At 46.7% G+C, this 26,075-nt stretch overlaps 2 protein-coding genes across 4 annotated transcripts; both read right to left on the reverse strand.

Moving 5' to 3' along the window:
* Nucleotides 1–215: 215 nt before the first annotated feature.
* On the reverse strand, nt 216–10,676 carry LOC110470988 (transmembrane protein 45B). 3 transcript variants are annotated; one of them, XM_085560086.1, is made up of 6 exons: nt 8,124–10,676; nt 3,094–3,292; nt 2,619–2,831; nt 1,818–2,002; nt 1,050–1,195; nt 216–793 (listed from the first exon to the last, which is right to left on the reverse strand). In XM_085560086.1, the coding sequence occupies exons 2-6, from the start codon at nt 3,281–3,283 to the stop codon at nt 664–666; spliced, it is 864 nt and encodes a 287-aa protein (XP_085416212.1). In that variant the 5' UTR covers nt 3,284–3,292; nt 8,124–10,676; the 3' UTR covers nt 216–663. The 3 variants fall into 3 exon arrangements, with proteins under 3 accessions (XP_085416212.1, XP_077644186.1, XP_085416213.1); XM_077788060.2 differs by lacking the exon at nt 8,124–10,676 and adding an exon at nt 6,698–8,097; XM_085560087.1 differs by lacking the exon at nt 8,124–10,676 and adding an exon at nt 4,035–6,686.
* Nucleotides 10,677–10,823: 147 nt separating this feature from the next.
* Nucleotides 10,824–25,512, reverse strand: TMEM45B (transmembrane protein 45B). Its single transcript, XM_085560088.1, has 6 exons — nt 21,812–25,512; nt 15,556–15,757; nt 14,846–15,058; nt 13,660–13,844; nt 12,544–12,689; nt 10,824–11,875 (listed from the first exon to the last, which is right to left on the reverse strand). The coding sequence occupies exons 2-6, from the start codon at nt 15,737–15,739 to the stop codon at nt 11,758–11,760; spliced, it is 846 nt and encodes a 281-aa protein (XP_085416214.1). The 5' UTR covers nt 15,740–15,757; nt 21,812–25,512; the 3' UTR covers nt 10,824–11,757.
* Nucleotides 25,513–26,075: the final 563 nt, after the last annotated feature.

Consider the following 26,075-nt stretch of genomic DNA (forward strand, 5'->3'; position numbering starts at 1 on the left):
CAGGAACACAAACTCTTGGCTCATATGCCTAACTCAGCTTCTGATGATAAACAAGCAAGAGAGCAGCTACCCTCCATCCTTTCCATCCACTGGCCACCCATCCTTTCCTGGGCAGATTTATCCACATTAAATCATACACAGTCCCACCCCTCAGATATTTCATCCACTGCCCAAACCATTTTGAAGCCAACATTGCCTTAGCCTGCAGCATGGTGTTCAAGAGATCCATGGAGGAGATGTGTTAAAGCACTTTATTGGTGATCACAGATAGTCTGTACATTCAGCTTTGTACAAAACCCTCTCAATGAAGACCAGGATGACAGCCACCAGGAGCTTTGAATGCTGGCTTGGCTCCCTTCTGAGGAAGCAGAAAGGAAAACGTTAGAAAAACAATCAGATTTGTCACTCCAGTTGGACTCCAACAGAAAACTAGTCCTGCAGTCTGCAGCCTGAGCTGCAGCTCAGAGAATTAAGAACTTGTGGCTACCAAAGGGATGCACAAGGAAAGACTTGGCATGTTCTGTCACGCTCTGCCTCAGGGTCCTGCCTTCTACTTCTAATGCTCCACTGTCAAGTGCCACTGTAGTTTATCAAGACTAATTAAAAACCTCATCTCAAGAGCTCTAAACCATCAGGGAAGAGATTTCCATGCCCACCACAGCCTCATTTGTCATCTGAGCTGCTCTCTGGCAGCAAGGCGCCACTGGAGCTCTTCTTCCCTCTGTGGAGGCACAAGCCACAGTCCAACTCCACGTCGATGTCTCCAAATTTTAGCTGGCAGGACTCATTGCAGCTGCAGGAGAGACAGTGACAATGGTCAGGGACTTGTGGGTAGTGAAAGGCACTGGCTCATCCCACCCTGCTTGGGAAGGCTGCTCTGTGGTGGCATGGAATCCACCCCTTCCAGCCAAGCCATGCTTGGATACACATGGATCCCCACACTCCTTATCCCATGACACACTGGTGCATGCATTTCCCAGCCCACTGTTGGGTCTGGGTATTGCTCTTGGCCACCCCAGCCCATGCACTGTGCCAGGACCCCGTCATACCAGCGGGATGCAGCAGCGTTGGCGGCCACAACAGCCAAAGCGCCCATGTAGTGCCAGCAGAAACACATGGTGAGGAACAAGAGGTTGCTGGAGTCGCTCTGATCCCAGCCTGGTCCTCCCCATGGAGGGGACAACACAAACCCAATCTGGTCACAGATGAAAGAGAAGTCAGACTTTAGCACATCCCTCCTGTTTTCCTCCTGACTTTAGCCCACCTGCTGCAGCTGACTGTGGACTAGAGGCACTGTAACCCCAAATAACACTTAGGACACTGCCTTTGGCTTCCCCAGCTGGTGACACAAAGGTGTCAGGAGGAGATGGATTCTCTGCAGATAATCCTTAGGGCTTGCAGTGCAAGCCCAGCATCTTGGAAAGGGTGACATCCAAAAGGTGACGCTGACAGTCTGTGCATTTCCCCCTAGACAAAAAGCTGTGAGATTACATGAGAGATTTCCAGATGTTTCCAGTTACTTGGAACAAACAGAGGAAGAAAATAGATCTAATAAAATTAATAAAAATTCATTATTGTAGTTTCCCTTCCTTGTGGGCTCCGATTTCCGTTTTCCATTTATTTCCAGCTCTGTCCATGCTGCAACATGCATTTCATGATGGCAGCTCTGGCACTGAGCCTCATTTCCTCTTCTTATTTACAAAGATATTTTAACAGCCTAGAAATTTAACCCAAACAGATGTACCTACAGCGGCAGCCCCACTCCACTCGCCTTCCTGGGCACAAAGATCTGAGGAGAACGCTGGATACACACTGACCTGCCATAGCCAAGAGCCCTGGAGAAGGAAGGAGCTGGTCCTGAAGGTTTCCAGGATGATATGGTCTCGGAGGAACACCTCTAGGAGGGCACAGAGGGCTCCAGCAAAGATAGCAATGGTCAGCAGGGAGTGGACGTGCTGGTCCAGCACAGCGCCACTGTAGTCACGGAAACAGAAGAGCAAACCTGCCAAGATCCACTCTGTGTTAGCAAAGGACACTCTGGGATTGTTCTCTTAAAAATCATCTGAAAACTCACTAGTAGGCTTCAGGCCTTGCCATGATCTGCCTTGGAGGGAAGAACCAGAGACCCACCAGCTGCTGTCACCGCCTTCCCTCTGCAATAACCAGGCAGCCCCAGCACTGGCTCAGCTCTGCTCCTGAGGAACCCCTGTACCTGGGGAGGCCTCTGAGCCCCTTTACCTGGGGGAATTCCTGTGTCCCAGCCAGGGCTGCAGGAGAAGCTCAAAAGATGGTGGGGAACTTTGAATCAGGACCTGTCCCTCTGCATCCAACCAAGCTGGGGGGATGACACCTTTTTGTACTTTCAGAGTGAGAGAGCTGTTGGCCATCAGGAGAAGCACAGATCCCTCAAGCCTCCCCGGTGGCATCCAGCTATGGTTGGATCCATGTTTAGGAGGAGAAGAGAGGGGGTGGCTGTCACAAAGCCAAAGTCATCATGCATCCACGCACCCTCCAGGTCTGCCTTTGTGGCCCCCAGACTGCACAGGAGCTGTCACACCCCATGAACACTGCAACAATTCCTTATTCTGTGCCCTTCCCTACCACCAGGTGCAATTCACCTTCCACAAGCAGAGCCAGGGACAGTGAGAGCCGGTCCAAGCCAGGGGGCAGCTTGAGTGGAGAGTGTGAGACCACCTCTGTGATGCCAGAGAGAAGGAAGAAGAGGTAGATGGTGGAGTAGTGCCAGTGGGTGAGGTCAGTCCAGCTGTGTGTCTTGGGGCTGTACAGATGCAGGTGAGGACCAGTGGGCACAAATTGCTCCACCAATATCCCTGGACAAAGAGAGAAAATGTCACTTTTCCTTATATATGGGGAAATGACAAGCCTGAGGGAATGTTCCTTTGCAGGTGTGGACCTGTAGTGATGTTTGCCCAGGAGAACACCACCAAGCTCCTCATCCCAGGGTCTGCCACAAGCGTGTCCCTAAGCCCTCCCATACCAGATGTTTCTCACTAAAACAGGCCCAGTGTTGTGGGGGAGTTGCTGCTGTGCTAGTAGATATTGGGGCACAGACTCATCATCACCCTCTCTTACCTACTAGAGCAAAGAAAGCTTTGACTGCGCCTTCGAAGACCTCTGTGCGCCCACGGCCTGGCTGGCCCTCAGCATCCCCTTTCCTCCTGAGGTACTTCAGGGGGTACCTCACTGACCACCACAGGCCAAAGGCAAAGAAGAAAGTGCCTCGGAGGGCACTGCCCAAAAAAGTTGCTGGCATTGGGCTCATCCTCTGGACCTGCAAGGACAAACATTGTCTGAGGACCAACCGAAAGCATCCCCAAGGGAGTTGTTGGGTTGCTCAGCATTCCCCAGGGATCCACATCATGACAGAGCAGGCGTACATGGCTCAGGTGCAAACAGGGATTACAAACAGAAATAGGCTATCAGCACAGGGAAACTGCCACTGTGCAGCACTGTGTATATACATATTTATGTGGCTGCATATAAAATAATCTGAACTTCATGCCAGAAAACAATACAGTAGTGCCCAAGAAAGTATAACAGCTATTAGAAGAGGAAGCACAACAAAGTTTTTACCCATAAAAAGCAACATGACAATTATTTCCATAGATCATAAACTTGCTCCAAACTAGGCAATTACCAGGGTGTGTGTCCAGTGCTGGATTAGGAGCTTCAGCTAGTGAAGGCTTTTCTGGGCTGTGCAGGAGGAGGCAACCCAGAAACCATTAACATTTGGAAAAAGAGCCTTATGCATATTCTACACAACCTTTGTGTGGCACACAAGTGGTGATTTGACACAAGAGATTTCCTCTCCATAGGAAGAAGTATAAAAAAAGCCTTGACTAAGTCAGATCGATGCCAGAGTACCAACCAAGTAGGATGGGGAGGAACAAAGGCACAGCAAATTTTTATCCTGCAAAGTCTTTCAGCCATAACAAAATTCCTTAGAAAAATCCCAGTGTAGCAAACACAGAAAGGAATAAATAATGATCTAAGTGTTTCTAGCATTGTTTTACCTGGGAATGGTCTTGTTGTCTTCAGAAAGACCTCTAGAGCTCCTTGCTCTCTGCAAGCTTCTACCACTTAAGGAGGAGTAATTTTTCTCCTCCTCATGGGCTTTCCGGTCTTTTTCTGCAGCTTGGATGAGCACAGAGGAAGGCATTACTCATCCCAAAGCTTCCACACCGACCTGCCCTTGCATCACAGATCACATCCTCACTATGTTTATAAATACCAAAGCAAATCACAAAGGTTGAATGAACAACTCCAGCATGTTCTCCGAGTCCTCCCACACTAGAAAGTAATTAGTCACTGCAAAACAAGGATAGGATGTGGCATGGCAAGTGCCTGAGGTGAGGGAGAGCTCTGCAAGATCTTCCAGGTCAGGTTATGGTTGCAGAGCCGGCATGGGTCAGACTGGCTCAGCTCTGTGTGGCAAACGAAGGATTGGAATGTAGAAACCACTGTCATCCTTTGTATCTCTGGGACACAGACAGTCTGGGAAAGGCTCAAATCTATGCTTAAGGTTTCCTTTCAGGATGTAAACTACTAAACAGCTTTTCAGGTAGGTGAGAAATGACCCATCCAGGAGCTGGGGATCAGGGATGGCTCTCTGCTGTATTTGGCGTGCGTACATTAGGGTGAGAATCCACATCTTTTTTGATTATACATACCCTGGGCACCCCAGCCAGGACATTTATCTCCCCTGCACAGACATCTACATCTGAAGTGGCTAACAATAAAGCACATTTAAGCATAGTACAACTGTATGATACATAACCAACATTTACCATTGTCCTACTTGTGACTGCAAGGGCAACAGCCTGAAGTTGGAGCACACCCTGATTGAGAGACATGTCAGGAACGTTAATGTGGCAGGATGAAATGGAGAAGGAGAGCAGAGACATCCCAGAATCCAGAAGTGACAAATGTGTTGCACCTGCAGCCCCAGAGGCTGCTCGAATCCACACCAGCATCCAGGGTAAACCTGGGGATCTGTCACCCCATATCCATCTGCCATGTCCCCCTTGCCCTGTTTTACCAGCAGACCCAGCCTGCTGTTTCAGAGCTGTCCCTGGAATCTCCTACCCTGTCCATCCTCTCCCCAGCAGAGCAGCCTCGCTCTTCCTTGCAGCACCAAGGACCCCCTTGCTTTGCAACCCCTCTGCAGTCCAAGCCAGCAAGGATTTGGGGAGTTGTCACAAATCTCCCTTGCTTCCCAGCAACTGAAGACAGCCCTTCAAGAGTCACTATAGATCCCAGAATGGTTTGGGCTGGAAAGGATCTTAGAGTTCATCTCTTTACAACTCCCTGCCATGGGCAGGGACTTGTTCCACTGGACCAGGTTGCTCCAAACCCCTTCCAACCTGGCCTTGAACACTTTTAACACTTCCAAGAATCCAGCCATGTCCTGTAGCAGAGATGTCCCAAACCACCATCAGACAAGCAGAAGTTTTCATGTAACTCACTTACTCACCAAAAAAAAAAAAAAATCCCACCTCCTTTCATATAACAGCCACTATTCTGCAGCAAAACCAGACGTTTCCAAGCAACAGTCCACTTGCATGCACAGCTCATATATTTGAAACACAGAAAAACAACCCCCACATTCACAAAGCCCCTCGACCAGCCCAACAAGCCCAACCCCAACACCCCTGACACACTGGATTTCCCCACTCCAGCTTTGGAGGCCAAATGCACATAAAAGCTCATTTAGCTCCAAGGAAGTGGCAGCCAGGAAAGAGCAGAGACATCAGATTATTTATTCCTCCTGGGAGCTGCTCTGTCAGAGCACTTGAAATATGGCTGCAGACAGAAGTTATTACCTGAGCTGCCCCTCTCCCTTCACAGCTTCCAGGCTGTGATGCTCCTGCTCAGTCGCCCCCAGGAGCTGCCTGCTGTCCTTCCAGAGCTGTGCCTGACTGCTCACAGCCTCCTCAGGTTTGGTTTGGGAAGGACAGCATTCCTGCCCAACTTCCAGGCTCTCCCCCGGGGCCATTGCAGCTCCAGATCCATCACCATCCATGCTTTTGACCCCACCTGCTCTAGTGGAGGGGATTGCTGCTGTCCCTCTGCATATGCCAGCATTCTCTACAAGCACCCATCAGCATTCCAGGACAGCCAGGTTGTGTGCAGAGGACAAGTTCAGCACCTGGCCACAGACATTTGGGAGGGTCTTTTCTTTCCAATTCTTCCTCCATCCTTGGACACTTTCAGGGATGGAGCAACCACAGCTTCTCTGGGCACCCTGTGCCAGGGCCTCCACACCCTCACAGGGTAGGATTTCCTCCTAATATCCTATCCATCCCTGTCCTCTGGCAGTGAGAAGCCATTCCCCTTGTCCTGACACTCCAGGAGTCCCTCTCCAACTCTCTTGGGGCCTCTCTAGGCACCGGAAAGAGCTCTCAGGGCTCCCCTGACCCTTCTGATCTTCAGGCTGAACAACTTCCATCCTCTGCTATCACACAGCTCCAAAACACAATGATCCCTCTAAAAATGGCTAAAGCCAGAAATTTCTGGCACCATCAGCACCACTTCCACCAGCCTCACCCACAGCTGTCATCACACTGAACCCTTGTCTCTCATGGATGTTCTCCCCATGCTCCTTCTTTCCAAGTTCCAGCAGCCATGTCCATCCCATGGCACAGCTGCTCACTAATGTACAGATGGAAGAGCTTACCTGTGACTCCTGCCTGTCCTTCTCCCTCTCCAGATGTGTCAGCAAGGTTATTACTCAGAAGAGGCAGATAAAGGGAGAAGCCACCATGGGGAGGTGCCCCTCAGACAGGATGTTTGGAGCTGAACATCCTGTGGGCCAGTTCAAAGCACCCTGAGTCAACCACCTTTCACAACCTGGGCCACCTCCTGTCTGCTATTAAAAAAAACAGCCAACAACTCTCCTGGAGTTTGCCACAAAAATCCAAATAAGCAGCCAATTCCTGTTCACATGGCAACCATGTGTATTCAGTCATTAGGATGGGGCTGGCGATGACTGGGGAAAGAGCCAAGCAGAGAGAAGGCAGCAGCAAGGTCTGACAGAGCTCTGCTGGAAGTCTGCGAACTAGGCTGCCAGAGACATGGCAACCCTTTTAGGAGATCCAATCTTATAAAAGTTGCCTGAGGACAGGAGATTTTGGGCCAGGAGCTCACAAACCAGAGCAGAGCCTTTGTGAACTTCACCTCCCAGCCCACAGCAACTAAGAAATGGGGGCCATGGCCCTCTCTCCCTCAAAAGATGGGCAGGAAGGACACAGCAGCCCGTTTCCACTCCTTTTCCTCTTTAATACAACACTGCCCTTCACCAAGCAACCACAGACACAGGCCACCTCGAAGCTGCTGCCCATCCTGCTGATGGCTGCAGAGATAAGCAGTGCAAGTGCTTCAAGCAAATAAATACCTCAGGCCCCCCGAGTGTCCTCATGTCCTTCCACAACATTGAGGTGATGGTGCAGAAACATCCAACATCACCTCAGAGCCCTGCCCAAGCCCCTGACCCAGGCACAGCCACATTCTCAAGCCAGCAGTTCTCCTAGGAAGTTGTCTGTTTCTCTCACTCATGTTGCCAAACCACCCCAAACAAGCTTGTAGGATCAGCCCTGCCCAAAGCCAGCGACCCACAGAAACCCAAGGCTGGAGCAGTGCAGAAGCAAAGCAGCCTCCCCAGGGTGAAGGGCTGTGGTCCAGCACAGCCAGAAAAGCCACCAAGCCATAGCCAGGAGCCTTTTATTCCCATTATCATCATATCAAGTGGGAGGAAGGAAGGAAAACAAGAGGCTAGGCTGTGCCATACACCCATCACTGCTCAGTTCCAATGGTGCCTGAGAAGAAGGATGAATGGAACAGGGATTAGTACACCTGCAAAAGGGTCCTGGGAAGCTCACAGTAGCAAAGGGGATTCCACAAATGCAGTTTCACCCAAGCTTAAGCTTAGGAACTTGTTACATCATTAAATCCAAGCATAGGGAGGAATACAACCCTCATGGGAATTCTTCCTCACAGACCTACCCCTGAAAATAATGCAGGATGAAAAGATACCATTTTTGCAGCAGCACCACCTGCTGAAGGGGACCTCTTTCAGCTCAGTTTTCCTTCATGCAATCACCTACCTCTACAGACCCCTACCCCAAAGGGCAAGAAGCTGCTTCCCAAGCAGTAAGAGTCAAGCCCTTGGAGAAAGTGGGGAAAGATGAAGTGGGAGTGCAGCAGCTGGAGAGTTGATGGGAGGAACAAGGCCCAGCTGGAAAGTATCTATACAGAGGATCAATGTGCCTTTTTCCATAAAGGGCCAGTAAAGAGTAAAGACCAGAGAGAAAGTCTCTATGAAAAGGGCAAGTTAAGTTACAGACAGTGAAGGAAGTTTTCAATGCCTTAAATAGTTGAGAAAAGAAGGTTTCTTTTAAACCATCCCCATGAGAAAAATGAGGATTTAACTCTGACAGGTGGTTGGGAGAAAAGACAGCAAATCCCTCAAAATCCCCCAGCAGGTCACTGAAACTCCATGCATGGTAAAATTACTGCGGCCACAAATGGATGTGATTCCATTTCAGTTCTTTAGGAATATACCCCTCTGACTCCCTCCAGCTCCTCAAGCTAAACCCTGAATTGAATTTGATTTTGTATTTTTGTTTTTTCTTTTTCTCTTAGCTCTAACTGCAACATCTCCCTGAAGGTTCATCATCAGCCTCAGTGCTAATGAAAAAATGTAATAATGTTTGTCTCCTTCCTGGGGGTGGTGGGAGGCAAAATCTAATTAAAGGTTTGCCAGCAGCTCGAGTGCTGCAGATGGATGGTTGTTTGGGAAGTGCAAAGTATTATTATTATGACGAATGATAACACCGCCTTTCATAAACAGGCAACAGGTGGCAAAAGCAGAGGCGGGGCTTGTTCTGCTGCTACACTTAATTTCAGCCTCACGTAAAAGTGGTTGTGCAGGTGGCAGCAGGAGATCCTATCTCTGTCCCAGGAATGAGTGGCTCGTGGATGGGCTGTGCTGGCTGCTGATGAAGGGTTTGTATTTCCAGCTACAGGAAGAAAATGCTGCCAGGACCTTTAGCTGCTCTGGGGGTGTTGTCTGGGTTCCTTTGTAAAAGAAGGGCAGGATCAGCAGTTCCTTCTGGCCATGGATGAGCAGGACACTTGAGTGACAATATCAAACATCAGACTACAGTTACACAAGAAAACAACATTCCTGATACACCACCTAGGGATCCTGCTCTTTTTAAACTCAATGTGGATATGGATACAAACATTCTCCCAGCCCACTCCAGCTGCATGGCTGATGGGTCCAGCACAGAGACACTTTAACTCAATGTATAGAATCATAGATTGGTTTAGGTTGGAGAAAGCTTCCAAGATCATCAAGTACAAATATTATACGCTGAAAAACATCATCCAGAACAACTGTTTGATATTAATTTTATATTAAAAGCAAGTCTCCATCTAGGACTGTCCTAAAATATCCATCACTCAAGAAATAATTGTGAGGATGGCTTAAGGTTGCACCTCTATATAATAAGCCATCTCTGCACCACTGATCCAGACACCTTCATACCTTGTTTGGGTGCCTAAACTATTTAGAAACTGTTTTTAGTTGAAATGAAAATCATTAATTGTCATGCAGAAATGAACCCAAACTTAATCACATGCTGGATCTCTCTTCCTTTCCTGACCTTCATACCTTGGAAAAGAATGTGCTCCAGAGCTGAAAAACAAATTAGTGAGTGCTTTGCTGACAGTCCTGGGATGTTTGTGGGAGCAGGGAGTTAATGAGGCAAACAGAAACTATTCCAGACACTGGGTGCTGTGGAGGGAAAAGGTGTTTTGTTGCCATACAGTGACAGGAGACAAAGAAAGGAGGAGGGAAAGGAGACAGCAACTCGATTAAGGGCTGTGATAAACCCCATCCCAATTCCAAAAGCAAAGAGTGCTTTTAGAACCAAAGTCAGCTTTCATTTGTGCCCTGTGCTTTCATTGTGCCCTGGAATTGAAAAAAACCTCTGGCTTTCGAGGGTGGGAAGGAGGAAGATGACTGCATCCAGCTTGGATCTGTTCCTAGTTCAACAGCAGCTGCTGCCCTCCCGTGGCTGTTTAATGGGAATAATGATGCTTGGGCTGTTTCCTAAGAGAATTCACACAAGACCAGAAATAATTCAGAGCATCACACAAGGCCTTTTCGCTCTTCAATTAAGCCCTCCCTGTCCTGCAGCAATCCTATTAACTTGGTTTGTCCCCTTCCTCACGGCGGGGAGGGGGTCTCTGCCATTAGCAAGTGGCATCTGCAGAATGGTTTGTGTCTCCCCACAGCAGCCAGAGGAATTTGTGATGTTTGGAAAAACTATTCTGCCTTGGAATAAAAAAAGATATATACAAAATGTTCCACATGTTCAGTGGTTACGCTCATGAGACCCAGTCAGGAATTTATGAGATGGGTTTATGGAGATGCAGCTCTGCTGCTTCATTCTCATCATGCCCATCTCTGTTTGCACCTCCCAGTATCCAGCCCTGCAAAATAAACCAGCTCAGCAGTGGATAAACAGGAAAGCTGGCATTCAAGGAAAGCTACTTGTTATAGCAGAGTCAAAAAGCAATAAAATTCAGGCTGCAGTCTTTATAGTCTGTGACAGGCTCTTTGCACAAGGGGAAAAGGGTTAAAGGACAAGCTTTGCCTTCCCTTGGACCTGTGCAGTCATGAACATGAGCACAAAAATCTCTTACAATCCATCCCCCACTATACAGAAGGGAGAAGATCTCAGTGCAGAGTGTCCTTCTGGCCCTGGGCTTTGAGACATCAACAATGGCAATTGATGTTGTGCTGGTGGTTATTTTATTTATTTATATATACAGATGTACATGTATAATTTTTTTTAATCCCTGCACTAGCATGTTTTCCTTCTGTCTAGGAGGTATATTTCCAGTCACTTTTCGCAAGAAATTAGCTATTGAAGGTAGCCTAAAACAAACCATGTGTTTGTTTCATCTTGCTTTCCAAGCTGGAGGGATTTATTTCAATGGAAAACTGGGACATTTCATGAATCCCTGCTGCATGGCCATTTATCTTACAGTCCTTCAGGATTTGCAGGTCTGAGGAATTAATTTTTCTAAGCTATTATTACACGCTCTATAATTTATCAGTCTTAAATTTAAGGATATCAGCTCAGTGAGGATTTTTATTTCACATTTATTTACTCTCTTAGCCTTTAAGTGAACATGAAAATGATTTAAAAAATCCCTCTTTAGTTCAAAGCTTCAATAATAACATTTGTATTGTGCACAATCAAGCCCTGGTGTTGCAAAAATTGCCATAATCTCACATTCAACACTCTCTTAGTCGTCCTCCTTGGGGTGATGCCTTGCTCCAGAAGTGCATGACCTCAGCCTGGAGATTTTCCTGATTTCAGTCACAGCAGGTCACAGCCTCCAGGCTCTTGGAAAAGTCAGCTGGCCAAAGGATGCTCTCCATCCCTATGGGAACATACAGAGGAGCCCATAGAATGAACTAATCCTGTCACATTGAATATCCATGCTTTGTTTTGCTGCTAAAAATCACTTCAAGCTGTGCCTGTGTCTGAGCCAGAGGTATTTGGGTATGGATGGAGGGCAGCTACCCCTGTGAGCTCAGTCTTCCCCCCAGCAGAACCACAGGGGCACCTCTCACTCTTCCAAAACAAAAATATTTCATTCTATTTGTTTCTTCTGGAAAATCGACTGTTCATGTATTTGGAGCAGGAGTTTGCACACTTTTCACTCTTCATCAGAGCCATTCAAGAAGGCGGCTTGGGAGCTGCTGTCACACTTCTGCTGCCGGACCCCCAGGCTGATGTAGGGTTCTCCACTGCCTCTCTGGAGCCTCTGGATACAGCTGCAGCATAGGAGCAAGAAATCATTATTTTAAAAACCCCCAACCTAATGCCACTCACCAGAACCCTCATCCTAGAGGTCCTAAAATACTGTTGATGGGGGATTGAAAGGTTTTCATTCTGTATAAAGTATATTTGAGGGCATGGACTGAACTATCCATTCTGTAGGTTACACAGCATCCCTCAGAGCATCCCTTAAAGTGGGATAATCTTCCCATCCCCTTGGAAAAGCCAAACTGGGGGCTGGTAATGTTTTAATTTTGTACCTCTAAGAATTTAGTGACCTTCAACCACTTTGAAGTCCTTGCAAGGCAGGGGATGAAGTGTCAGGGAGTCCTGGTAATGCTTTCATGTCTCTGTCAAACTAAAGTTTCACTTCAGCACTCATTGCAGAGGAAAATAAGCAGTGTGACTCCCAGAAGCACCTCTAGGGACTCAGCTGTGTGACTTCTTCCTATTTAATGCCCATGCCTCTCGCTGACACTGTTTTGCATTCGGTGCACTCAACAAACATGTGCCCTAAAACCTGCAGTAGTTTGGACTGCTTATTCAGCTGTGATTTTGTACTGCAGGAAGGGCTGGGTTACATCTGTCTCATTACAGACATCCCACCCTGCCTGCCTACCCCAGACCTGCCCCAGTTCCTGTCCCAGCCCTGTCCCAGCCATACCAGTAAGCGAGGGTGTAGTTCACAGCCAGGATGGCCACAGCAGCTGCCCAGTGCCAGAAGAAGCACATCGTGAGGAACATGATGTTGCTGTGGTCGTTCTCATCCCACACAGGACCTCCCCATGGCTGGAACAGCACAACACCGATCTGGGTAGAACAAGAAGTTGGTGGAACAACTATGTTGGGAAAAAAATTATAGAATCCCAGAATGCCAGAATGGTTTGGGTTGGAAGGGACCTTAAATAACCTGTGCCGGAGCCTCATCACCCTCACAAAGAGTTACCTTTATATATTTAGTGACCAAGGAACTTGAGCCCTGATCAGGATAAAGGTTTTTGCTGAGAGTGAAGTCCATCCTTGCAATGAGAGGCCACACAAAGTAAATCTGTGCCCAAGTATCTCTTTTTCTGTTCAATATCCAGACACAATTGACCCTCAGCATTCCAAAATCCAAGCCATCCTTTAAATACTCCAGATTTAGTATTTTACAAGCTCAGCCCAGTTTTTTACCTCTGATTAAATGCTGGTTTGAGTTAGTACAGCCTTGAAAAAGAGAAGAGAAAGTAGTTTGGTTTTGGGGTGGTTATTTTGGTTGTTTTTTTGTTTGGTTTTGGTTGGCTGGTTGGTTGGTTTGGTTTTGTTTCTTTTTGTTTGTTTGGTTTTTTTGGGTTTGTTGGGTTTTTTTTTGATAGCTTAGTTTTGAGAGCAATTATCCCCAATTGATTTCCTTGCTTTTCCAACGAAAGCAAGCAGCTGGCTGTATTTTAACTTAGCTGTTTTATTGCTGGTGGGATTTGTATCTTTCCACTAAACCAGAGGGAGGGCTGCAGGGAGCATTAGACACATTAAGCAATTAGTACTTGGTCATTAGGTACTGCAGAATGTTGCTCACTTGATTTTGCTCTTCCCCCTGTACAAGCAATAAGGCAAAACAAACAGCTCTTGCAGCAAGAGCAGCCATCAGAGATGACCTGTGATAAGTAAATTTTCATTCTGGGTTATGAGTTATTTATGAAATGAGCCTGGCAAAATAATCCTTGAGAGGTGTGTGATTGATACATGATACTTGTTCCTCTCTTTTCCCTTTGCTTCATTGTTCTGGGAAGGCAGAACAGACCTGCCAGAACCATGTTCCCTGGACAATGGTGATGTGGGCTCGGAACATCTCGAGGACAATGTTGTCACGCAGGAAAACCTCTAGTAGGATGCTGCCAGCCCCAGCAAAGATGGTGATGAGCAGCAGGGAGTGGATGTGCTGATCCAACATGGGGCGGTGAAGGACGTGGTAATAGAAAAGACAACCTGCCAAAATACGAGCCCTGATTAGAGCAGCATTAACAACAGCCGTGGCCACTGAGCTGAGTAAATCACCTGCCTGGATGGCAAATTGAGACAGGCCATCATGGAAAGAGGGGACTCCACATAGCACCATCCCCTAGGCCTCCTGGCATCCCAGCATCCAGGAAGATGCCCAACCTTGGGGCAGGAGGATCTGAGCAATACAGTGACCAAGGACAGGGTAATTTTCTTCTCACATCTGTGCTGACACCTCTTCAGATGATCCTTCCCTTCTAGTCAGGCTTCTGCTGTGTCCTTCTTTCTTATTGCTAAACTTCACCATTTTTTGGGAGCTGTAAATGATAGGTTTCCTGGTCTTACAAAGTGTACATGTGGAGCTGCCCCTGCTGCTGCTGCCTCAAAAACTGATGTGATTGGGAAAGGAAAAGTAACAGGAGCTATGCCTTCATTAAGGAGGGCTCTATATAAACAAGACCTTCTTTTCCCATATGAGAGTGTTGGAACTAGATGATCCTTAAGCTTCCTTCCAAGCCAAGTCTTTATATGATTCTATGATCCAAAAGGGGTCTGGAATCCTGGCTGGTGACTTGCAAGGCAGCCTGAGGACAGAATGATATTGGTGCAGTGCTGAAACTGAGAGAAATCACTTCAAATTGCCACGTGTCATGCAAGGAGATCAGGCTAATGATGCCTGCATTGCAATTAATGGCTCTCAGGGGGAACATGGGGCAGGAGAACAGCCTGTTGATGGCAGAGGAATGCAGAGTTCACCAGCCATTTATCATAACAAGGAACCTCATTCTGCTACTTTGCAATGCAGTAGCCCCAGAAATTCCAAAGCAGAACCTATCCAGGACTGTATTTCCCATCTCATTCCAACCCAGCCTGCCCTGTGTCCTATCTCCAGAGGCATCTGGAGCCATATCTCAGTCAGGAAAATTTTAGCCCTCCTCTGACTTGGTCCCCAATATCCCTCCCCGAATTAAGCACCACCTTCTACCAACCTTCAACAAACACGGCCACAGCCAACATAAGGCGATCCAGACCCTGCGGCACCAGCTGGGACATGTAGGTGAGGACATCTACCACCCCGGAGAGGCCATAGAAGAGGTACATGGTGGTGTGCTGCCAGTTCATCAGCTTCACCCAGTCGTGCTTCTCCCCACTGTACAGGTACAAGTGGGGACCATCGGGGACAAACTGCTCCGCCAGCATCCCTGCAGGACATCCAAGAGCATGGAGTTTCTGGGGGTTATTTGCAATGGTTGAACCTACTCCTTTCTGCTAGGGGTTCTGAGGCAGGAGCTGGTGAGTTTGCATTAGGGAGAAAAGACTGGATGGAAAAATCAGGCCTGTGTTCAATGGCAGCTCAGCTTTGGGAAGGGGTGTGAGACTTGTTTTTCCACATCAAACTATACCAGAGATCAAGTCAAGATGGACATCAAGGATGCATCCAGGCTGCCCAGGGGAGTGCTGGAATCACCATACTTGAAAGGATTCAAAAATACGTAGATATGGTGCTCAGGTTCATGGTTTAATGGTGGACGTGGCAGTGGTTAGTGCTTGGACTCAATGATCTAAGAGGTCTTTTCCAGCCTTAAAGATTCTCTGATCCTTCCACATCTAGACCAGTTCCTGTGGAGTCAGGCCTCCTGTACAATCATCAGTGCAGGCTAGGTGAATACTGCCATAGCAAGTGAAAGAAAACCCTTACCTATTAGAGAAAAGAGGATTTTGATTCCCCCTTCAATGGCATCCACACGCTGGAAACAGTAAGCCCTGTGGGATTTTTTATTTACTTTCTGGCTGAGATACTGCAGTGGGTATTTCACTGACCACCAGAGTCCAAAGAGCAGGAAGAAGCTGCCTGGAAGCGCATGACCCTTAAAATTCGCCATCCTGTCAACCTCTTCTGACTACAAGGCAAAGAAGAACAATGTAATTATTCAATTTACACAAGTTATTTGGCATAACACTGGGGAAAAAAACAGGATTTCCCCTTCAGGGAGGACTGGAGTAGGCTTGACCAAGCCCATGGGAATAGGAAGCAGCACAGGGAACCCCCGAGACGTCTCTGAGGTCCTTGCCCCAAGATTAGGAAATGTCAAAAAAGCCACAGTTTTTTCAAAGGAAGCCCCAAATCTGCTGCAATGTCTGACACATCCCAGCCTGAACCTTTAATTCCAAGGATCCCTCTCAGCAGTAGGTCCTCCTTTTCTTGCTCTTTTGAAAGTATTAACATAAGGATCTGCTGCTGACAAGGGCTTTTCAGGACCCAGGTAGGAGAGATAATACACAGGGAAAACAGGAACGTCTAGGAGTGAACAGAATAATGTTTCTTAAGCTCCATGAACAGCCATGGAACTGGTGTGCAAAGTCCAAAACTTTTAAAAATCTCTGGAATTATTTCAGGCCATGGAAGAGGTGAAAAAGCCTGCATCTATTCCACAAACCAAAGCATTTACTTAAAAATATACCTTCAAAAATAGCCCAAAAGCTGCTGGAAACAAAACACTGTGGGTTTGGGCAAACAAATCAAGTAATTCCCTGCATCCTGACCTGCTCACACTCCTTCTTCCCTCTCCTGAGCATCTTTAAACCAGGACTTGCACCAAGCTGCTGGAACCTCTGTGCTGGAGTGCACACACACATGGTTTGCAGGATGCTGGGACTCATTTCCTGGGAGAATTACAGCAATTAAACCCAGCCAGCTCCTGTTTGCTGTTTGCTTAATTAGGTTGAGAACTGACCAGCTCTTTCGTGTGGGTTCAACCATATGTTTGAGGGCTGCCTTGGTGTGAGGTCGTGTCAGACTGGGCAATTAAGAATGTTTTAATTTATAACAAGGCTGTGCTGTTGGTGCTCAGGACTTCCGTCTCTGTTTAGTAACTTCTCTGTGCCAATCCACTCTTAACTGTGAGCAGAAACTGTCTCCACTGTGGAGTGGATGCTGTCTCTCCACATAGCAGGAGTTGCGTTGTTTGGACCTGGATCTGACCTCCCCATCCTAGACATCCTGATTATCCTGAAATTGCCTTCCCCAGCAGCATTTTGGTCTTCAGTCAACACTTGCTGAAAATATAAACCAAAAATGTTCTTATTCTGCTGTTGCACAAGGGATAATTTGCATGTGGGGTTAAACACAAGTTGTTACTGTCAGCCTTGGAGAAAGGGAGTTGATTCTTTGGTTTATTACTACCCAATTTCAGGTTGGTTTGTCCCAGGGACACCTTGTTTCATCCCTTGAAGTCCACAGCTGGTGCAGATACCATCTCCCAGAGGACTCTGTCCCCGAGCAGGAAAATCCACAGGGTTAAAACTGATCTCCTAAATCCCTGCAACCAACCTGCCTGATCCAAGCTGCTTTAACCAAACAGCTAATCCAACAGCTCGAGCTAAGCAAACATTGACTCCATGTGCAAACACTAGCCCAGTACATGCAGCCATGCAGGGCAACACATGGGGCCGATGTTCCTGCAGTGCCACCAGGCTGGTTTCCATCCTGTCTTCACCTCTGAGCTATCCCAGTGGGTTCATGAAGATGAATTTAGGGGGGATTTAATCCAAGAGTGGAAAAGCTGTGCATGGATAGGGCATGGTATGAGCTGGCAGCTTTGCAGGTCACTATTAGCACTGCAGGGTTATGCCTTATTTCATGAGTTAAAAGGAAAGATTTATTGACAAAGGGTGCATTGGGTAATTAAACAGAAAATCAAAGCAAGATGTTGTTTACCAGCAGGGCTAGCACAGTCCAGTGGGTTAATACAATCATTTCTGCAGTCCTTTGAAAGGGGAAACTGGGGAATGGGAACATCCAACTGTTTCCCTGTGATTAAGGGAGCAGCATTCCCAAACCATGGGGAGGACTGAAAAAATCTGTATTTTCTGGATGAGTAGAGAATCTCATCATATACATGAAAAGGAGGTCATGACTTTAAACTGAAAGAAGGGAAATTTAGATCAGGTACAAGGAGGGATGGTGAAATATATCAGGATAATAACTGGAAGCAGAACCAAACCCATCTGAGAATACCACAACAAGAAGGCTTGATAACATATCTTGCTGTATTAATGCTACAATTATAACATGACCATAGCAATATACAGTCAAATATATAACTGATGTAGCTCTTGAAGTTACATATTAAAAGCTGATATAAAGTGAGGCCTGTTGGTTTTCCAGCTGAGATTGGTGCAGTCAAATTGGGACGACCTGAAGGATACACTGATCAATCACAATTAAAAGATCAGCTAAGTAGGGTATGCACAGCCACCTTACAGTGCTTATGTGATCTGGGCTGAGCTCAGGGGGTCATAGGGACTCTTTTGGGTTTGCTGGTCTCCGTTCCTGCCTTATAGCAGGGAGCACATGGCTCAGATAGGACACGTGACCAGCAAAACTATTTCTCAGGCTTCTCTTCCTCCCCTGAAAACATGCAATGGGGAAAAAACCAACCACAGTTATGTTGTGCCCTGAGACAAACAGCTCTTGTTTATCCCTGTAGCTCCAAAGGAAGTGAAACATGCTTGCAATCAGCAGAGAAAAGAACAAGCTGAAGGTCCAGTGGGTGCTGGTGTTGGTGGTCACAGCCACCATCCCAGAGCATCCCTGCTGAACATGACTTTGTCCCTTCCCTCATCACCCAGCTGTGTTTAGCTCATGTTCCTGCTGGCTTGTCATTTGTGCTCTTTACCCCCTGTTTACTATGGAGCCCTACACTGTGTCTGTTTAATTATTTACTCTTTCATCTGCTCTTATCACCTCCCAGAGGAGCTGGTTTTTCTTGGTTTATAGCTAATGCACCCAAACTAACAGGGGAGGCATCTGGAGGATGGTAAAGAGTCTGAGAGCCTGACTAGGCTTTCACCTCCTTTGCACACTACCCTGGCAGCCACAAACTCACTTTTTAGCCGCAACCTGGGCCATTTTACTATTCCAAATATTTCATTTGGTTCCCTGAGGGAGTTGTTTTTTTTTGGTATGGGTTTTTTTTGGGTTGTTTTTTTTTTCAAGTCCACTGGAAAGTGTCTCAGTCAAGGCATCACTTCCATTTTCCCCAGCTAGGAAATTACAGTCTAAAGTTCACCAGTGGGAAGAGCTAACAGCCATCACCCCTACAATTAACTTTGCCCTTTAACCTGTGTGAATCAGGTGGTTCAGACACACCAGAGCTGGTTTGCTCACTGTACCTGTGCTTGGCTCTCAGAGCATCTGTGGGTGACAGGGATAGTCCCCAGGGAAGGGCTGACTCAGGGAAGAGGAGAAATGACTTGCAAAAAAACCACCCAAGCTGAGCTCAGGCTGAGGTGAAGAATGCCACTGAGATGTGTATCTGGAAATAATGAAGCTATTTCCATCCTTCCAGAGGGGCTTTTGTGTTGAATCTGCAGCTGCAAGAGTGCATAAAATCCAGACCTACAGACCGACAGCAGCTGAGGTGCTGTGCTCAAAAAACCATCCTCAGTCAGCCCCTTCCCTATCCTGCATGTTCTCTCTGTGTCTCTCTAAATATAACATAACCCCACTACCCAAACCTAATGGGGATGGCAGTGAGTGAGCTATCTCTCCCTCTGAGGACAGAGAGATGGCAGGAGACACGAGAGAGGAGAGGCATCACTGACAATGATAAGCTATCCTGTACCCTGTGCTGTCTCACTCATTACCAGCACTGTCTTATTTGTCTGCAGGGGCATTTATAATCATAGCAGCACTTCCATTAGCTCCCACAGGAACTGGATCCCTAATTCATTAATGTCAGGCTAAAACCCCACTCTGAACCATTTCATCTCATTATTGTCGGGCTCTCTTCTCCCTCTGTCTGCACCAGGGAGTGTTAACAGTGACACTGAGCAATCTTCTTCCTCATACTGGGAAGCTCAGCTGCAGCTGCAAAAGCAGGAAAGCAACATTTCTGCATATAAAGGATCCTTAAGGGGTTCAGACTTAGGTTAAAAAATTATCATGATCATTGGACACTATTAGGCTCAATTTCCAAGATGTATCTGAAGGACCATCAGGTACTGCAGGAGCTTATGCAGTAGCTGCAGACAGAGAACACAAACTGAGATAATTCATCCTCCTGAAATGGGAAAGTTCAGCGTGAAAGTTCAAACAGGGATGAAAGCTTTGAATTCAGGATGCTGGACTAGAGGTCTATTTAATAGACACAATGGATCCACCTGGAAAGAGACACTAAGGGAGAGAGATACAAAAGCTAGTAATGGAGAGGTTATACAGCTGTCTGCTTCCTCTTCCTTATGCTGCCTCCATTTCTCTTGTTTTATAAGCCCCTGGTTTGGATTCTCCACCCCTATCCTTGCTCTGAGCCATCATCAGGGAAGCAGCAAGAAGCTATATCCCATCAAAGAAAGCTGAGAGATAAAATAAATTAGCCAAAGCCTAATTACAGGGGCTCAGAACAGACACTTTATCATTCCTTCTCTTGTGACCTGCATTTGTTTATTTGTGGTTTTAAGACAGGTCTGACTTTTAAAATTACATCTTGGGGGAAATGCACTTTACCATCTCAAAAGCCATTTTTCTTTGCTTCTATGTGATGGTAAAGTGCTTTCTAAAGGAGTGGATGCCATCTGTGCCCTGAACTGCCTCCCTTGCTCCATGATGTGTAATGGGGCAGCCCTGACTCCAATAACCCCTCACAGGCACCAACCCAAAACAAACTCAAACCAGGATTATCACCATCAAAAATCCCACAAAAAAACCCCAGTATTTATAGAATCCTAGAATCACAGAACAGTTTGGGTTGGGGAGAATTTCAGGATAATACAGTTCCACCCCCTGCTATGGGCAGGGACACCTTCCACTAAACCAGGTTGCTCCAAGTCCCATCCAACCTGGCCTTGAACACTTCCAGGGGTGGGAAAGCCAGAATTTTGCTGGATTCCACAACTTTTCTGGGCATTTTCCAAAGAGGAGATTAATATTTGTCCTCAAATTGTCCCAATTGCCCCAGAATGTGACACAGGTTAAGCACAATGTGTCTTCAACATCCCTCAAGGAAAACTATCCAACACAAAGGATTAAAACCATTTCAATTGCAATATATACCAAATATATCCATAAAACACATAACTCTAACCACAGTTTGTCCCTAGGTACCCCAGAGCTGTGGTCCCCAGCATCCCCCTCCAGAAGCATCTGGAGCTTCGGCCATTGCACTCTGTGCTGCCAAGGTGAGGAGTTGGTAATTTTTTAATGATAAGCTGGTAGGAAGAATGGAAGAAAGAAGGAAAAAAAACCTTCCCCTGTAGCACAGGTGGCCCTGCCCACAGCAAGGAAGGTGGCATGAGATGAGCTTTAAGGTCACTTCCAACCCAAACCATTCTGGAACTCTATGAATCCAAACTGTGAGGTTTTAGGCACTAGAAGTGACTTTTCTAGGCATTGCTGTGGGTAGAGGAAGGTGGGGAGAGAGTTTTTGGTTCAGTGCACGCAGCAGCAATTTCAGTTTGGCTGCAAGGCAGAGGGATTGCATTTAATTTGGCTGGGAGTGGAGTGGGGAGCCAGCAAGGGTTCCTTGCGGAATGGCAAGGGGGTTCTGGGGCCCTGCTGCCCCCAGGCTGCCCTGCTCTCACCTCTGCCTGCTTTGGGGCCCCACATATCATGTTTATTTTTCAACTTCCTCCTTGAAAAAAGTTGCTGCGGGTTTGCTGGTCTGTCCCATTGCCTCCCAGCCCAGCAGGGACAGCAGCCAAACCCCTGTGAGCCCCTCCACAGGAGCCTCAGAGCAGGGCAGCTACCCAGTGGGCTGAGAACACTTAAATCTCTCACAAATTTGCTTTCCTAAGGGAAGCAGTGCTTCACCCACCCTGACCCCTCTCTTCTCTCCCCATGGAGTTTGGATGCCAAATTGAGGGGCCCATAAAGGGCAGGCAGGGGGTCCCTTCCCATCCCATGGTGTGGGGTGACCTCCCCCTCCCCATGGCAGCCTTTGGCAGCAGAGTCTTACCTGTCCTGGTGATCCTGGTGCTGCACCTCCTCCCAGGTGATCTGTGCTCCTCCCCTGCCCGTGGCACCTGCCTCACCTGCCTCCTGCCTGCCTCCCAAACCCCAGCTCGGAGGGAAAGGTGACCCTGCACACAGAAATCCCCCACTCCTGGGCACACCAGGTGCTTTAATTTGCAATTTTCTCCCACAAAAGGAATCCATGATTTGCTGAATTTTGGCTGTCTCAAGGCTTTCCCCCTCCAGATCTTAATGTTCTCAGATTTTGTACAAAGATTAAATTTCCTTCTATCAGAGTTCCCCATTACCAACTTCATGCAGGGTGGGATACAGGGGAGTTGTGCGAGGCATTACTCCCCACTCCCAATGCCTGCACCCCTCATCCCCAAAACACTGCATTAATTATTAACTGGATTAACTCCTTCAAAGCACTTCATTTTCCATTTTCCTTGCTTCCCAGGTTTGATGGATGCCCCTCCTAGGATACACACTCATAACCCATATTTCAACTCCAAATGCAATTTTCTGACCAGGCCTCCTATAAACCTGGAGTTTATCCTTAATAATACTTTCCACTTTCATCTCCAGTCTTGCAAGTGCTTTACAAATGTTAAATAATTAACCCTCATTACACCCTTGGGAGGGAGAGAAGCATTATTATGGCTATTTGTAAAGGAAGCTCTGACAGGGCCTTCTGTGCTCCAGCCCTGGGCTTTACTCACTTTTAGGGAGCAGTGCAGTGACTTACAGCACTGAGAGCAACTACACCTGCCACAGGAAATTTGTAGTAAGAAAGATGGATTTTAATGTTTTAAATATATTCAGCCTGATTTATAAATGTCTTGAGGTTCAGAAGAGCTGTCTGCCAACCCTGTCTTTTTCTTTTATTATTATATCACTATTTTGATTTATTGACATCAAATATATTCCCTCTCCTTGTCCCACAATGTTGTTTAAACAGATAAGTTCTTAAATAAATAATAAATAAAGAAAAGAAAAAATTGTCAATTAAGCCATCATTCTCACCTCTCAGAGAGGTAAGTGCTGCTGGAAGGGAGGAAGCATCCCACAGTCATCCTTTTATCAGTGGAGGGGTTGGATGCCCAAACCCTCTGTGTTTTTCAGATGGAAAAATTCAAATTTTCTAGAGGCAAAAGCCATGGTGCAGGTATTTCTTGTCTCTTCATTAAATTGTTTCACAAATGTCCCAGGAGCCTGATGATGTTTTGTGTCCCACAACCCCTGGAATATATCAGAACTGAGGGGTTTACATTCACCTTGCTCCAGGCATGTAGAAGGATTTACCAGAAATTTACCAGATTTACCCATAAAACTACTCCCAAAACTGAGGCTGATGAATAAATGGAAGAAGAACAAGTGTTGAGATGGAGGGCCTGAGAAAAATGAAGAATTATTTAGCCTGGGAGTTGCTACAAGTTCATGAAAAAAAGGTCAAGAGATTTCCAAAAATGCAAAAGAGACCCAAAAAGATGCCATGGAAAAATCTTGGTCATGAGTGATGAAGTTGCTGTAGCTGTCACATAAGAAAGACTGAGTTTACCTAAAAACAAAACCTTTTGTTAAATGTTACTCTGAAATGGGAGCTTGTTCCCACCCAAAGCTCTGCTGAGTCATGTTGGTGTTTCTTGTCTACCAGGAAATTTGCACCTTCAAATATTTGCAGAACAAAATCACAGGGTGTGTAGGGGGGTGGATCTTACTCCAAGGAAATAAATAACCTCTCTGAGTGTATTTATTGTAGTAAAGACCCTCCCTGAGCTGGGGTTACTCAGAAGTCCAGCAGAATGTTTCATTTCCAAGTGGACCTGAACAGTCATTTCCTGATAAGATGCATCAAAACCTGACATCATTTTCAACTTATATCCATAATTTCCTAAAGCTCAGCCACTCTTAAATTCCTTAGACATCCTTGAAAACACATGTAAAGGCTGTAAATTCTTCAGATAGATGTCCAGTTCAGGCTCTCACCATCCACAGGCACTGGGCTAACATTGGAGGTGGGAATTCTGGTCCGCACAGCACATCCAGCCTAATAAACCAGTCCTGATCAGCAACTTTGCAATATTACTGCCTTCCCATTAAATCTATCCTGGAAAAAAAAATCAGAATTCCTATGCTAGAATTTTTTGAGGCCTCAAAAAAGCTCTTTTGTATCCTGCCCATCTCTAGTTTTCCACCTCCTGACGTCTGTTTTCTCCCTGCTTATCTCACACAGAACTCCGGCTCCTAAACATATCCACAGGAGATCTGGCAGCAAAGAACACCCTGGCAGTCTCTTCATATCAACACGCAAAGCTGAGAATGACCAAGAAAACAGGAGTTTGCTTCTCTGGGAATCATTCCAGTATGCTGTCTGGTTAGACAATACCTGCAATCTCCATGGATGCAGCTTGGGATGCAGGCTGGAGCATGCCATGGGAGTGATGCTCAGAACTAACAGCTCAGAGAAATGGGGGAAATGATGGAGTGTCAGAGCCAGGAAATTAGTTCCTGCATTTTCCTGTGCTGGCAGAGGGGATGGGTGAAGGAGTCATTTGCCACGTGGCCACATATCTGGAGAGAAGAGCTGCACAGGCTGCCTGCAATTTTAAGAGACAGGAAAATAGGAAATCAAGCTGGCCAGACACTGATATTTGTCTGGTCCCTTGCTGGAATATCGATGTATTTTCCAACCAAAATGATGATGCCACATTTTCCTTCCCCTCCTCTTGCACCCACAAATCTTGCCTGTGTAATGCAGGCAAAAGGTTTTGTACTTAGATGCTTCCATTTCTAAGGGAGTCACCTCCTGGTGGCACCTCCTTAAGCCTTTCTGGTACCCAGGAAATGATCCCTCACAGCATCCTCCCACCTCAGTGTTGTTTGTCACCTGAGTGCTCACCCATCATATGCAACCCAGATTTCCAGTGATTCTGAAGTACTTTGGAACAGGGGAAGGGGTAGTGACCTGCAACTGCTCCACAGTAGCATCACATAAATTTATTCCTCTCCATGGACCACTTCAGTCCCCACATACAGGAAGATGTGGAGTACAAAGAGCCCTGAGGAGACAACAAGGGACCCACCAGACTCTGCTCAAAATATGACCTAATTCTTGCAAATGTCATGTTCCCACACAAAGAGGTTGAGGAAGGAGTTTGCTAGATGGCAAAAGGAGGAGATGAATAAATCCAGTATGGCACATCTGCAGCTGTGGAGAGCAAACAGCATCCATTCACAGCCAGGAGGAAAAGGGACTGCTTTGGGGCAGAATGGGACAAGGAAAGGTGATGTAAGCAAAGACAACCCCCAGAAATGTCTCTGTTACAGCCCTGTGAAAAGATCCGAGACCTCAGCTAGGTAAGAACAGGTGCGAATTAAACAAAAGCTGGGGGGCTCAGCCCTGATGTGATTCCAGCTGCATCAGTTCCAGCTGGATATCAGAATTAAAGCATGCTTGGACGTGGCAAAAGCATTAATAAGGGACAGAAAAATTTGTGTAGCCAGATGAAAGAAGAGGAAGAGAAAGAGAAGGCAGAGCATGAGAAAACAGTGACAGGCAACTGAGAGGTAGGCTCAGGGAGAGGTGGTGAAAGTTAAAGATGAAAAACAACAGCACCTAAAAGGAAGCACAAAGTGGCCAAACTGTGGGAAATCTTAACAGGATAAAAAAATAATGCACAATTGATGTGCAGTTTAAAAAAAAAAAAAAAAAAAAAAAAAAAAAAAAAAAACATGGGACCACAAGGAAATGAACCCCTAAAACACCTCAGAGTGGAGAGTGGAGAGTGACCCAGCCGGGAGAGGTGCAGGGGAGCTAGGCAGTCCTCAGGGCTGTGCCATCAACATTGTCCCTGGAAGCCAGGCAAAATTAAATCTTCACACCCTGGGAGGTTTGTTTTGCGGATTTCCCCCCTCCATCCAGCTGGCGTTCAGCAATGATGGAGCAAGGGCGCATCTCGGCGGCAGAGGGAGGAATATCACCTCCCCAGCCAGGCTCGACCTCGCTACCCATACCCAGATCACCTACTGAAGCCAGAGGAATTTGGGCGGAGGAATTTGTTCATCTTCAACACCTGAAGCTGGAAGGAATGTCTCTGAGTGACAGTGAGATTACTGGGGACATAAAGCTGTGAGGAGCCAGAAGGTTCCTTGGTGGGTAATTTCATCTGAAAAGAGAGAAAATCAGTTATTCATCTTGACATGTTAACACTGAGACCCTTGCTTTTGAAAGTAGAATTGGGAAGTGTCATCCACACTGATATTGA

The sequence above is a fragment of the Lonchura striata genome, chromosome 24 (assembly GCF_050655825.1).
Source record: "Lonchura striata isolate lonStrDom1 chromosome 24, ASM5065582v1, whole genome shotgun sequence".
Taxonomy (NCBI): domain Eukaryota; kingdom Metazoa; phylum Chordata; class Aves; order Passeriformes; family Estrildidae; genus Lonchura; species Lonchura striata.